Genomic DNA, 15375 nt, shown 5'->3' with positions numbered 1-15375 from the left:
TGTGAGTGAGTAAACAAAGTGAGACAGAACTTTGCTTTGAAAGCAAAATGATGAAATATCTGCCAGCACGGACGGACCATGAGCTGATGGGCTCAAAAGGTCAGAGGAAGCTTCAAACGAAAGTGCTAAGAGACCATGGGAGAAGCTTTGCTTACCTTTTAAAACAAAGAGGATAACAGTCAATGGCTACTGTCACTTATTTTCAGTGTTGTGTTGCCTTGGTGACCAAGTGAATTAAAAGCATGGTACTACTTAGTGAATTTTATGTATTCTTCCATAGGTACAGTGACAGACACTACTTTGCATTTATACTGTATTATGCAGTTGGCTTTATATATAAAAACACAAATTAATAGGTTCCCTCCCAGCGCAAAACAATGATGCATTTTGAAGTGTCTGTCAGAAATGAAAGCTCATTACTACAGCTTATTGAATTTGCTTTGAATCTGCAAATGGACCATTGAAATGAGTCCCAGGTACCAGCAAACAGCAGAAAAAAACATTTTATTATCTCTTCCTGGAAGCATGAACAATGAATAAAAAATAAATTAAGAGTATTAAAAAAGGAACCATGGACACCCTGCAAGAATACATGCAAAGGTGTCCAACAAACAAACTATATTAATATTGTATGAAATTTTGACAGATATAATTTTGAAAAGCTTGAGGACTTGAGTAGTAGGCTGTGTAATAAATGGGGCTATTCATTCTAACATATTCATTTATACAGTATTATACAGAAATAAAACAATTTAATAAGTGAGTAAGGTAATAAAGTATAGAAATTTCCTACAGTAAAATAGCAGTAAGGCAATTCTCAGGAATCAGTTGTGGGTGATTCATTTATAAAGTAAATGTCAGAGTTTTAAAGAAATATGATGTGTAATAAGTTGTTAATTAAAAATTGTGCTGAACTGGGCTTGAGAGACGAGTTTAGGATTGTTTGCATGCTTCCAGAGCGCACTGGCATGTCGAAACCACGATGATGTCAGAATTCTCAGAATAAGGCAAAAATCAGGAAAGTAAATGTTTAGTTTATAATGTTTAGAGTGTCACAATCCGCCCGTCCGATCCTCCTGTGTGCCACCCCCCTCGTTACCTTGTGTTTATTCCTGATTGTGGTCACCTGTTGCCTGTTATTCTCGACTTGTCCTGTGTATTTGAGTCTGCGTCTGAGTTAGTTTCCCCAGATCTGTCATTGATGTTAGTTCGTCGTTGCTCCGTGTGTTCCCCAGTTCCCTACAATAAACCCTTGTGTCTGGATCTCCGCCTGTCTGCCTCGTCCTTCCCCGCTGCCTGCCTGCCTGACGGACCACGAAAACAACATAGAGACTACTACAAATATAACCAATGATCAAGCTGTGTAAAAGAACCACGAACAAATAAATAGAAGTATGTTCTTTTAGAGTCGCCTCCCTCTCAAAAAGCATATCAGAAAAAAAAGCAGTCATTTCAGTGAGTCAACAAACTAATTGTAGCTGGTGTAAATGAGCTGTGGGACTGTCCATCTTTTCCTTTTGTGGCTTAAAATCCAAAACGTTGAAGGTCATTTGAAGGTACAATTATACGTTATATATAAAATATGGTAGTTCAGCATATTACCTCTTGGCAATCACCTGCCCGCTGGTCATCTTCATGCAGGACACCTTACGAGTCTGCATCCCCACAGCACAGGTGGGCTGCCCGTTGTAGCTGCTGGTGGCATTGAAACTGGTCATGGAGGAGTCTTCCATGCAGGGACCCCATGGAGAAGCCTCCCAGTAAAATATTATGCAAGGGTGCTCGTTACAAGAGCACCACTCCTCCAGAGAAGTAGCTGCTGGGCAGGGTCTCCCACCTACGTCAAAAAACAGCCACAAACACAATGTCTCAGACAGCGAGACACCCAGGCATACGCCCCCTCATTTTCTCATAGCATTTAATGACATTTTAGTTCTTCCATATATTATCACTGACATTCTCCTTGACAGGACAAAGCTTGTCCTGGAAATTCTCCCCAATATATATTCATACAATTCTGTTGTTTCGCACTTACCTATAAACAAGGGGCTTTGTTCACACAAAAAGCCTAATTGCACACCTTGAGGAAGACCAATGGAATTCCTTGATGGGAAAATTGGTGACATCAAGTGCCTCTGCGAAACGTGTTTTTTCGTTCATAAACTATACAATTGCCGGTGTGTTCTTTGTAGTTTCTAATTAAACTAATTATTCAAACTATGTGCGTCCCTGACATCTCCCTGACACTCCACCGACACAGACTCTGCTAAATATTTTAGTATGCACTGTGCAAAAGAAAAAAAAATAAAGAGACCACAGATTGAGTGAATATTAATAGGAAACTGCTGCGTTAATAACATTCGACTGGCCTGTGAAAAATGTCTGACTTCAAAAAGCCATTTCCATGCGGCACAAACGTGTCGACAGTTAAGGCGGGAAGTGACTTTGAGTGGGGGGGTTGCGGGGGGGTCCCCAGGCTGTATCGTATTTTTTTCCCTTTAATTACACTGCCGTTCACACGATCTGAATCAAACCGCATGTGATTTATGTCAGAGCTTCTGAGTCAATCGCAGGATAATTCAAAGCCCCTATATTGGATTTGAAGGAGCCGTACTTCCTTAGATAACGCTCTCCACGATGGCAGGGACCACAGCGTAGGTGAAATCCAAAAAACCCACTGATTTAATGTTTCTGTAATAACGTTTGCTTAGCGGGATTTGCTCAATGTCATATATTTTAAAGGGACTAATTGGCAATTATTGCTAAGCCTTATGTGTCTGCGGGAACAGCTGCTGAATCTATTCAGTGCTGATGGCTAACATGGTGTCCTTGCCCACGCAGAGCTGCGGATTTCCTGCCTTGAAAAGACAATGTTTTGCAATAAATATTTTCCAGGACTGTGCCTTGGACTACAGTATAAGTGAACACTTGTTATATACACTGACAAATTCAAGTTACGACTGCCTACATTCAAAAAAAGAAAACAAGGGAAAAAAACTGTATAAATTTGATTAACTGCAAGGTTGCTGCAAGATTTTCATAGGCCTAAATGTGTATCACATCAATACTTCATGTGAGGGTTCCCTGATCAGGGAAACTAAATCCAAGAGGGGGGACTTGTGGCCGACTCGTGTTCCACTTATGTTTTCCATTTTAAACGTTTATTAAATTATAAACATAAAACAAAAATAAACAAAGTCCAACATTTCTGCATATTACAGCAATGAACTTTCACTGTTTAAACACGGTTTAAAAACACGATCCAAACACGATCACAATAGTCTTTATGTTTATTATATTATGCAGTTGTTCCATGTAACTTACTTCAGTCATAGTGTTTCAGGGCGCTGTTAGAAAGAGTGAGGAGGCATTTAAAGCTTCTCCATGCTCCGGCTTAATACTGTAGGTGTGCAGCTCAAGACCTTACTCCAGCAGTAAGCTCCAGCAATCTTACAGTCATTCCCAAAATGCTCTTTGCGTAGCTGTTTGGCTCTATGATAACCTGCATGTGGTGTTATTTGCAGACAACTTTGTAATAGTTCTTTAGGGTGACTGCTAGTAAACTGCTCTAAAAAATCAAGATGATCTTCAAAGCTCTCAGTGCGGGATTCTACTTCATGCTCAAAGGCTCATGAATAGACTGTAATCTAGAGGATCACCACTGAAAATGGGGGTGCCTAATGGCAGCAAATTCTCCATTATGGCTGCTTCACCATCATCTTGGTAATGTCACTCTGGCGTGCCCTGACGCTACATAGCGTTTCTACTGCATCTATAGACTTATATACTCCAGGGTGGCTGGGAGAGAAATGGCTTAGATTCTTAATTTCCACTTTCCATGTTAATTATTGGATCTGGACTTCTATATGCTGGTAGAAATCCGGAGTCAATAGTCATCTCACTTGCAGGACTTACTTGGGATAGGCGATGATTTTCAAAACTTTTCTAATACCTTGAATTGGGCGTCTGAGGTGGCAATAGTGGTTTGCAGCTCAAGTTCTCCCTTTTCTGCTTTCAACTCCACTTCCCGATGTTCGATATTTTGTGTCAGTTTAAGAGCTGCAGCCTTAAATCCAAGAGGGGGGACTTGTGGCCGACTCGTGTTCCACTTATGTTCCACTTATGTTTTCCATTTTAAACGTTTATTAAACTATAAACATAAATCGAAAATAAGCAAAGTCCGAGATTTCTGTATATCACAACAATAAACTTCCACCGTTTAACACGGTTCAAACATGTTCAAACACGACCAGATCAACGTGAGCCTCCACCGTTTATCCCAAAGCTCAATTGCACAGCTGATGGATCCCTCCACTGAAACATAAAATTTTTTTGCGATTTATACAGCTGGATTTTCAAGTAACACATGATGGCATTACAGAAGGTTTCTTCTAGAAATTTAATGGGGAACACTTCAGTGCTCTTAATCTCTACTCCGAAGGACAGTGTGAGAAGGACAAGCCAAAGGGAAGGTCCTCACCATCTCCAGGAAGAGCCAGCACGGTGCGGTAGCGACTCTGCCTCCCTTCCGCATTTTTGCTTGAGCAGGAGTGTGAGCACGTTGACCACACTGACCAGGAGCTGACCACACAATCCCCAGGGCATGACACCTCACAGGGTAACACTGAGGGCGGGGCATCTTCCAAGCATCGCTCACTGGGAACCGCTGAGTCTGTGGGATGGGATACAGAGTTCTAAATCAGGTGCTGTACACCTACCAGTGCATGGTGGAGTTGTGAGGCCACTTAACAGAAAGATGTTCGTTCTACCCAGAACCACTAGTGACTCAAAATTATGATGACCATGGTAATTTATAATAGATTTTCAACAAGAAAAAAGGACTGTAAAAAGAGCTTTAAGAATAATGAACCCTGAAGATAGAAAAATTTCAACCGGCTTCACTATGCAAGAAAATGTGAAACCCGAGTTTTACTTCAACCATTTATACAGCATAATTGTCATTGAAGTTTAATGCTTAAAGAGGCAGTTCACCCTAAAGCTGAAAGGAGATACATTTTAGAGAAGCTTTATTGATATTTAGTCATCTAGGTTGTTCTGCTGGAAGTTGTCTGGTTTTGGAGATACAAATCATAGTAATGTCAGCCTTCTCTGAAATATAATGGAACTGAATGGCATTCATTCTGCGGTATTTAAAGCTCCAAAAGGTGCCTCAGAAAAACTCAACAGTAATGTCTCTTACCAGAAATCATGAACCGGTGGACTCATGATAATCTGCAGACTTTGTAGTGAGCAGTTTAATGTAGTTTTACTGTTTTCTTCTCCCTGTTGTACCAATTGTATCACTGTGCAGAAGATACGACCATGAGCCCCCCCACAAATTTTTCGAATGCATTTTTTGGTGCTTTATAAACTGCAGAAAGGATGTTATTCAGTCCCATTACATCTGAGAGAAACACGGCTTTTTTCAGTTTTGGGGTGAACTATTCCTTCAATTATCGTCAGTTTTAATGCATGTTAACACACAAGCCTGCTACTTTCCCCCTTTTTCAATGACCATGATTTTCAACAAACAAGGCTCAATACTGGCACTCAACTACTAAACAAACACATATCCAGTTAACCATTATACTTCACATCCTAGCAGGCTTAGACATGTATGTACATCCTCCATTTGGGGCCAATTTTCTGGTATTGTCCACTGAATCTGAAGTGATACTGAAATCGCTGTCCTCTAGTCACCTTGCTTAACCCCTGACCTCTATTTTCATTTAGAACAAACTTGTTGGCCATAGAGAGAAAAAAGATCATCCTAGATAAGCTTTTATTATTTCTGGGGGGTGGAAATTTAAAACATGAGTAAAGAAATGTGAAGGAAAATAAGCATCTTAACAGTGATAATGCCATATTTTTCAGTGTAGGAAATAGTCTTTTTAATCCAGCTATTTTACAGTAAAATAGATAAAATTCCCATAAAGTTATTCTCGGTCTTGTTATCTTCTAGTCATGCACTGAAATTCTTAAAAAAATTCTTTTGATCAGAATCAGCATCTGTTGCACTGAATGCCTTATATTACAAGAAAGAGACTGATGTTTTTTTTCCTCCAGAGAAACATATATAACCATATATGATAATGATCCTTTCATTTATGACACATTTCATTTCAGAAGCACCATAACTTGCCACATAACATTATTTTGAGTTTTTTGAATCGCAAAGGTAACTTTTTTTCCTGCAATGAGAAATAAAATGAATGAATATTTTCCTTTCCAATTATTTAGGAGGTAAGTATCTTTATCTCTCCTATGCAACCCCTCTGCCCCACTTCCATTCACCGGCCCAACCTTCAGCCCTTAGACCATGGACGCGACTTCTCAGTCCACAATCGGCCATTTTCAGCCAAGTGGGACGATGTCTCACACACGTACCCTGCAGGTCTGCTAACGGTCAGTGTGAAGGAGAATGGTGCAAGCTACAATCTGCTCCTCCAGCTGTTCTGGTTCCTTGGCATCCTTGATAACATCTCTGTATTAAAACAACTTAATGTCTTTGCAACTTACCGGTGTCAACACAAAACCATTAATTTCTTATTCGAGTGAAACATAAAGAAGCAGAAAATATGTGACTTTGGGGACAATAAGGGACAATACAATCGTGATGAGATTCTGGAGCTTTGGATAAGAACAAACTGGCTGTACAGAATACTGGAAGTATATCTTACAATATATACTAATAAAGTATTAATGTAAATTAAAATAGCATTGTCTGTCTTGAGTTAATAGAAACCTAAGGATAGATCACAGCCCATTCACTGGATGCGGGAACAGTGACTAACATCATAAACTCAGGCAGAATGTTTTTTTCAAATCAGTGATGTCCCATTGGACCAGAACAACAAATAAATAATAAACCAACAAACAAACAAATAAAGTAATTATGCTACGTGGTGCGTCAGATAAGTTATATCCTTGTGGGAGGGTATTAATTTGTCAAAGTATCTCTGGGAAGCACAAGACTCTGCTATTTAGCTCCAAAACCGCATGTTCGGATGAGTCATAGCTTTTCAGTTTAAGGGTTCGACAACAGCAACCTAAGGGCTAAGCTGCTATTTATTCAATTACCATACGCTCCCTTTGCAAGCCGTGAAGGCTGGAGATACAAGCTGTCATGAAATAAAGTGCGGCTTTTGCAGGGGGTGGGGGGGTGGGGGGAACACTTAGAGGTTTACGGTGCCAACTAACCCAAGCGGCAGTAATGGTGCACCGCAGCCGTTAATCTGTATGATCCACTTCAAATGTTGAATCCTCAAAGTCAATAAATGCGGAAGAACACACTGCTGTCCACTTCACAGCTCACTCAACTAGACGTCTTAATTACACCAAGCTATTTTCCAGTATGATTCCAGCATCCCATAATGCGACTGTACGTGACTAAAAAGCAGAAACCAGCAATACTGCTTTACTAAAATGAAACACGTATAGGCTATGTGTAACCCTTAAAGGTAAATGGAGATTCTCCTTTTTGCATGAAGCCACAAAGCAATTTAATCCTTTGTTATAAATTCATAAATTCAGATCATTATATTAAAAGCAGAAAAAGGCCTAATCTGAATAAACCAAATGGAGTTAAAAGTTACTTTAGGAACTCTTTTATATCCTGTGCGTGGCTCGGGAACAGAAATTTTTTGAGCAGTGGTTGTCCAGCTAAACAGAGAATGTGTATAATGCACACCTACTCTCGCTTCAGGAGAGAAAAAAATAATGAAAAGGAAAAAAGTTGAATTTTCCACCGCAATTTCACATGGCTCTCGTAACTTTTTTTTAAATATAAGTCATGCCCTCAGAGAACATGATAAAAATGTGCATGCAGATAGCTCAAATTAACCTCTCCAGCCCACCTGAGATAGGGAATATCCGCAAAGTAACAGTATGCATTTCAGCCATTACGGAGACATTTTCACAGCAGATTTAAAACATGGAATTATAATAAACAGTTCAATTTCCATCTTATACTCTTTCATTGACAGAGGGAACTCGACTTCCAAGAACTCTAATGTTGGAAAATCTTGACATGGCCAAAATTGGATGGATGTTGCCTTTGTATAACTGATTAGAGCTGTTTTAAAGTCCATTTGAGCACTGGATTACTGACCAGCGACCACATTTAAATATTCTTTTAAATAATAAGATTATTAAACTGGTGGGGTTACCCACTTCAGTAACTCCATCTGTAAAATGTCAAGGGACAGACAAGGTACTACAGGCTTTGCTTGATTTAGCATCTTTAAATGCCTTTCTGCAGCGTGATCTTTGTCTTATTAGATCAATAAAGCAGGCTGAGAGTATGGAACATACAAAAATCCCCAGAAAAGCAGAGAACCATCCCTTGAGCTATAACATCATTTTAAAGACCAGAAGATTTCACATTTGAATGTGGGGATAAAATGCTGTGAAAATATTTTCAAGAGAGTCAGGGTTTTTGGCTGTATAATTAAAAACATTTCATGCATGCAGGTATTACGTGAAATATTCCTAATGCTTCCCACAAAACCAAAGTTATATATTGCAGTAAAGGTGTCCCACCCTTTTTTCCTACCCAACAAAAACTGCTTCCAATAGACTACAGCACATGAATAAATCAACATCACATCACACATGCTACCCTTCTGTGCTAATGTAATTTATCTTAAATGATATTGATATTTTGCTGATATCTGTGTTTTATACAAACAACTGAATTGATTGTTAATATATGGTTTGCATTCTTACGGACTCCGAATTCCGCAGATATGGTGCCAGATTTTACCATTAAACTCGACAGAACACGTGTATTTGTTTTGCTTGTTTTGACTACTTAAAATTTTAGTCTTTATTTTAATTCTTCAACACCTTTTCACACAAAGGCCTAAATATGGGATGCAGCAGTTTTGTCTTCCAATAAGGGACGATCCCATATTGTCAGGGACAGGTGGCAACCCAAAGGGTCCACAATGCATATACAATACATATACTATAATAATTTTCAGGTAATTGTCTGGAGGATTTTTAAGATCCCTTGTCAGCTAATGTCAAAGATTTATGTTTTCAGCATGCGGATATTCAGAAAGTGCATTCACATTTTTAAAGATTAAAATGTCCTCTTTTAGGATTAACATGTAATAAAACACGGAATATTTCACAAACCGCTTCCAAAAAGAGTGGATTCATAGGAGATTTTTCACACATGAAATTACAAAAAGTAATTTGCATTTATTCAAGTATTCAAATTTATTAAACAAATACAAAACAGCATTTAAGATGTCAACATCATCAGATTATTCTGATTGGAACTATGCTATGGTTTATGCAAATGAATACCTCATTCAGCTTTTTAAGCCCAAAATGCTATTTTTAAATGTTCAAAAGTAATATTAATCTCCTCATGAATCGTTATTCAGCATATTGCTTTACCCTGTCAGTGAGCTGCACAAACATAATCTAGAGTGAATGTTGAAAAGTTTTAAATAAACAATGCATATGAAGCCCTTATCCCCATATCCTGCTGCTTGTCATTATATAACTGCCTGGAATGAAAGGGAAGACTCCGGGCCCCATCAGAATTAGCACTGTAGCGCTGTATTAGCATGCTAGCCAATCAGAAAGAAAGGTCATTCACCAGACTACTGTCACTTTTATTTAAATTAAAAACAAACGATTCAGCATCACAGTCATTATGTATCAATCACAATGCAGACAGAAAATTTGTTAAGAAACTAGATTTGGAATCAAATCAAAATAATGGCTTAGGGCTCTGAGAAAAATCTTAATTCTTAAATATCAAACTGTACTTTGGATAATTCTGTGTACTCTTTCCCCTGGTAACACCTGCAGGTTCATTGGTGTAAAAGTGCAGCGTTAGTATTGCTGTGCTTGTGTACCGTGAAGAGGAGCGTGGCAACAAGCCAGCTGGGCGACATGCTGATCTGGAGTCTCAACACTTTGCCTAGGTGACAAACTATCTGTGCCAACACAAGTATAGTTTATGTAGTTTGACATGTACCTCTATGACTGTGACCCTCTATGTATCCGACCTGGGGTCTGATTAATTCACTTACTGCAACATATCTTCCGGCAGGTGCAGATGTTCAATGATTAATAATTAATCCAAAGGAATTCCATATATTATATATATATATATATATATATATATATATATATATATATATATATCATAACACTGACTTGGAAACCGCAAATACTTGTGGTGTAAGTAGTCTATTCATTTTTGTCACAAATAAGAACTTACTCAAGCCTTGCACTCACTGTACTATAAGTACAGTACTAGCCTTCAGAAAGATTTTACAGAAGTCTTTCAGGAAATATCTATATGAGAATATCAGCAGATCTGTACTTAGGGATAAAAATAAAGGTTTTCCAGACTTCCAGGCTGTCCCCTGCATTGCACCCTGTGCTTTCTGGGATGGGTGGATGGATGGCTAGAATAAAAAATGAGTAATGAATTCTTTCTTTGTCTAGAATTGAAACCCTATGGGACACAAATGACACCGCGAGCTACTGACTGACTTCCTCGGTTCCTCAGCACATAATCAAACCTTTACCCCTGAATCACAAAGCTTATAGACACTCCCAAGACAGAGTCCATTAGAAGGCAACGCAAAGAGCCTCACCTAAAAAAACACCCAACTGATACAATGCAGTTTTCAAGTCCATGAAAAAGATGACAAAAAAGATATTAAAAGCTCATCATGAGCATATTCTTAAAATGGCAGCAAAGGATTATGGTTAAGTATCCGTGGACGATATGTTCCAAGACCTACCGCAGGTGGCCGAAACCGCAAAACCGATAATAGCAAACCATCCACAGACCCCACATAGAACGTGATTTTTCCTGTACTGATATATATGGTTATTGAGAAATTGCACACAGTAACACATTTCCAACATTAAAAAAACAATAATAATAAAAGCAAATTGTGCATTATTATACAGTACTGTACAGTAATTAACTCTCTTGAATAAAAGGGATGTTTTAGCATAGTACTCAAGAGATGATAAAGCAATAAAAAATATCATGTATCAAGGGCTAACAGCAATGAAAATCATGCTTTTTATACTCCTCAAAGGATGAAGGAACAATTAAAAAACATATTGTTACAGCGATTGAATGATTTTTTTTTTGGATAACTGACACGTGGGTACAGGGGGACTACAGTACAGTCACAGACACTATGATTAAGATGTTCCCTTCTGAACTTTATGCTACTTTCTTTGCACATTTTCCTTGCGGCCTTTTCTTGGTCATTTCCCACTGTTTAAGTAGAGTTTAAGGCTACTTCACTAAAATGTCACTACAAACAGTTCCCACAAAGCGACTGTCCCTTTGCATTTATTTGCCTCCATGTTTCGGTGATAGTTAAGTGCGCCACCTGGGAGTGGCTAACAGGTCTGCTGCCAGGGGCTGTAACAGGAGATGGACCAGGCTGCAGGGACCCATACACTCCAGCATGTCGCTTCCCTGATAGAATCGCTCCACTTAATTTACCCTGTCTCCACAAGCTAACGGCTTCTCCTACCCAAGAGCCTGCGCACTACGCTGGCTAACAAGACAGCTTGTGTGTGTGTGTGTGTGGGGGGGGGGGGGGGAGTGGATTTAGGATTCCTACAGGACATTCCTTCACTGACCCCAGAGGACTCTTAGATAACACTGGAAATAAAAACAGAAGCAAGCGAAAAATGCTGAGGCCCCCAAAACACAGGAATGCTCCTGATCCTGGTGCATCCATCTCAACTTCCTATAGCTTCTGCCTTGCAAGGTGAAAAGGCTGCCTTCACTGCCATACACCTTAAAGGTAATAGCGAAAATGGTTCTATTTGCCAATATATAAGGGAATATTGACACAACAGACGGAGTAATCAGGAGATTGTCACTGTATAGATTTTGCTCGTCTGCAGTAAGACCTGAGTGCCTGAGATATGACTGAACAGAATCATATCCACCACCCACATCGATCTTCTGGCACACAATAATATCCACTCCCTGCACATCCACCATAATTCACCAATTAACTGACAACAGATGTCTTTTACATAAAAGAATATAAATAAACATAAAATGCCTTTCCTTAGGCTCAGGAACTGCTCTCAGGATAACTCCTGGATTCGGCACATATGGACATTTTCCACTGTTGGGATCTGCCACATGGATTGATTATACTTTGATTGGACATAACACTGAATAACTGAAAAGTATTAATTGCCATTCATTTCATTTACTGATGCATCTTGTTAATTGCATTAGATAATAGTATATTTAACAAATATCAGCAACACTTCACTTAAAGCAGTCATAATAATGCATTATAGATACCTTCATAATGCATGATAATGGTCAGTATAAGCCATTATAATGCATTATGAAGGCATATATAGTGCATTATAGATGACAGCTTCAGAGAGCATTCATAATGCATAATAAACATGGATATAATGTGCTATTCCTTTCTATAAATAGTTACAGCCATGTTTATAATACTTTATGAATGCATTATAATACATTATGAAGGCATCTGTATGTGTAATGCTTTAAGTAAAAGGTTACCAAAAAATTTTACCCAGAAAGATTTACTGGAGTAAGAAATAAATCACTTTCAGAGAATCCAGCACAGTATCAAAGAGGAATGATAGCTCCTTAAATAAAAGGTTGAAGAAGTACTACTGTATATGTGGAAGGTTTTGTAACAAAGGGACATAAAGAAAGAAACACAGCAATAAATACAGTTTTACTTTAGCTTTAGTTGTGCACGTTCATGAAGTCAGCTGTACTTATCCATCACTGACACCAATCTAGATACACTGTTGGGGAGAGATTTGTGAAACTCAAAGCTCATGTTAAAGGCTGTAGCCCTGCCCACTAAGGTAAACCAGGGTCTGTAGAGAACCACAAGTAAGCCTCAAGAAGCCCTCTATGATTAATGGCTGGGCTGGCTTTCATGTTAATAAAAGAGATGTGTAATGTACCATGCTAATTATCAATGGGTTTAAAAGAAACGCTTGTTTGGTGAAGTTTACTAGGTATTAACACCACAATGCATTTGGGAATCGCACTTCAGCAAAACGCTGAAATACTGTTACGGCAGCACACAACAAAGAGGAACCAGAAGAGAATATATAAACTGTTACTTTGGTTTTATTTTTAATGTAACCCCCCAATCATCCATCTTTCTCTCTCCTAACTGATCCAGCACAGGATCAGTCACATGATGGGAAATACTATTAAACTAAAGACTTTTCATGATTAAAACCTTGGAAATACATTAACAAATAATTACAAATAGTGACGTCCCACTATTGACGTCAGCCCTAATTACTGCTCAATTCTATGGTTTATAAACTCCCAAGGGTCAAATGATTGCTGAATTGGTCTGAAATCTAATAGGAATTTAATACCATTGTCAGCTCAACAGAAAGCCATAGGAATGTCAGAGAGTAGTGACTTTGACAGTGCATGAAACACAACATAAATCAAAACAAGCATAATACAAATTGTTACTTCCAAACCATTCTTATTAAAAAGATCACAGTCCTACATAACCTGCCTTATTAAGCATGTTGATTGTCTTGCACATAGAATTAGTTTTAATGTATTCATGAGTGCTCTGCTAAATAAAAAGATACAAATGAAGGTGAAGGCATCTCAAACAGAACTCGAAGTAGTCCAGTACGCCAAAGTATCCAATGTAAACATGTACTCTAAAAAAAAAAAAACGGTATTCGTGCAAATTAATGCAAAAACTTGCAGTCTGCGTAGGAATTGCTACATACAAAGAGCATAATTGGTCTAGGATTTCATGTTGATGAGAAATTTAGGGAAATGAGGAGTGCAGGTGTTGATTGACTGTGATTTCCATGATTGGTTCTGATTTTAAGCATTTTCCAAAATTGAGAATTAGAAACAGGTTATGAATGTATGAGTGGGAGGGGGTGGGCAGCACACTTCTTTACGCTGATGTTATGCAAAGTCCTAGTGGAGGGGAGACTACAGGCAGCCACTTTCTCTGCAGATCTCTCAGCATGCTGCAGTTTGCCCTTCGAATAAGCAGATATGAGCTAAACCAGGAAGTGCTGAAGGGCTTGAATTCCAATGTTAGCCACACTGGATTTTATCAAGTCATCTTGGGTGATGGTGCTTTTTTTTCTCCATACCTTTCCCCATGGTGGCGATGAGATTCTGAACCCATTTCAATGTGCTGCAGATGATGGCCTTCAAGAATAATTTTTTTTTTAAAAAAAACTAAGCCGCTTGGGCACTGCATTATTAATTTTGATGAAGAGACCATGACAGGGGGTGTTTCTGGAAAGTCGCTTGTCGTTTGTGCTGTTTGGATGCCAGTCAGCCTCTCTCCGGTACCTCATCTCATCATCATTTGTGACGAGGCCAATGAAAGCGCTGTCATCTGCCAGCTTCATCTTTTAATACACTAAATTAATCTCTGTAGGTGCAGTCGTTAGTGTATAAAGTGTGAAGCAGGGGAGAGACAGGCAGACTTCCTGCACCACTGTTAAGGTACAATAGGAGCTTAACAGAATACACTGCTTCCTATTGGCGAAGAAGTTATTGATCCACTGACATACAGGGGCAAATCGCAGACATCTGGGACTGTTTGGAAATAATGCAGCTTGAAGCGGAGCTTAAAATCCACAAACAGGGTCCAAGCGCATGTGCCTAGGGGACAGTGAAGATCCATGTGAACGTAGAGTATTGACCATTGACCTGTAAGGCCTGTATGTTAACTCTAGGGGGTCAATGACCAACTCTGTGCCGGATTTGAGGTAGGAGAAAATCGAATGTTTAAATGTTTTTAAAAGTGCAATAAGTCTGTAGTCCCTGGGGTTGATTTCATCCTTGCTGCAACTAGAAAAATAATGGAAGAGTTGAAGCAGGTGAAGACAATGCACAAGTGAACCAAAGGTTCAATATATCTGTGTCTGGGGCTTGCTGGTCAGCACAGTGCACTTTTACTGTGTTGGGGTTAGTTTCTTTCCTGCATTTCTGTTTCTTCACAAGTGTGTGGAGTGCCTGTTGTTTAATAAGGAGGAAGGGAGCTGAGCTGAGTTGGTCTGCAAGGTTGTCATTTGGCCGGTGGTAGCTGGGAGAGAGTGACAAAGGCCTTTAAAGGTTCGATGATGTGGCGGAGGGGCTGTGAGAGTCCTGCGGGGTGTGGATCTGTCAGCTTTCAGATCTCCAGGAAAAGTCGCTGCGATTGTTAAGCAGAGATTGGGTTTGCAGTATACCATACCTTCCCTTTAACTGGTAATGCCTTGGTAAGGTCTTTCCAGGGGAGCAATGGAATTTATGGCAAATCATTGTTTTAGATTATCATCGTGTTGTCTTTTGCTGTCCTTCCAGAGCAATTATTC

At 39.1% G+C, this 15375-nt stretch overlaps 1 protein-coding gene across 1 annotated transcript in view; it reads right to left on the bottom strand.

Annotated features, from left to right (window-relative positions):
• Positions 1-15375, bottom strand: part of thsd7ba (thrombospondin, type I, domain containing 7Ba) — a 100045-nt gene that overhangs the window by 43392 nt on the left and 41278 nt on the right. The window contains exons 8-10 of the mRNA XM_049003305.1: positions 4481-4672; positions 3942-3945; positions 1603-1830 (exon numbers count right to left, since the gene is read on the bottom strand). Of these exons, the coding sequence (XP_048859262.1) occupies positions 1603-1830; positions 3942-3945; positions 4481-4672 (424 nt within the window). The remainder of the gene's footprint in view (positions 1-1602; positions 1831-3941; positions 3946-4480; positions 4673-15375) is intronic.

This window comes from Brienomyrus brachyistius, chromosome 1 (assembly GCF_023856365.1).
Source record: "Brienomyrus brachyistius isolate T26 chromosome 1, BBRACH_0.4, whole genome shotgun sequence".
Lineage (NCBI taxonomy): Eukaryota > Metazoa > Chordata > Actinopteri > Osteoglossiformes > Mormyridae > Brienomyrus > Brienomyrus brachyistius.
Note: the sequence above shows the minus strand (reverse complement) of the source record. Positions and strands in the feature narration are given on the sequence as shown.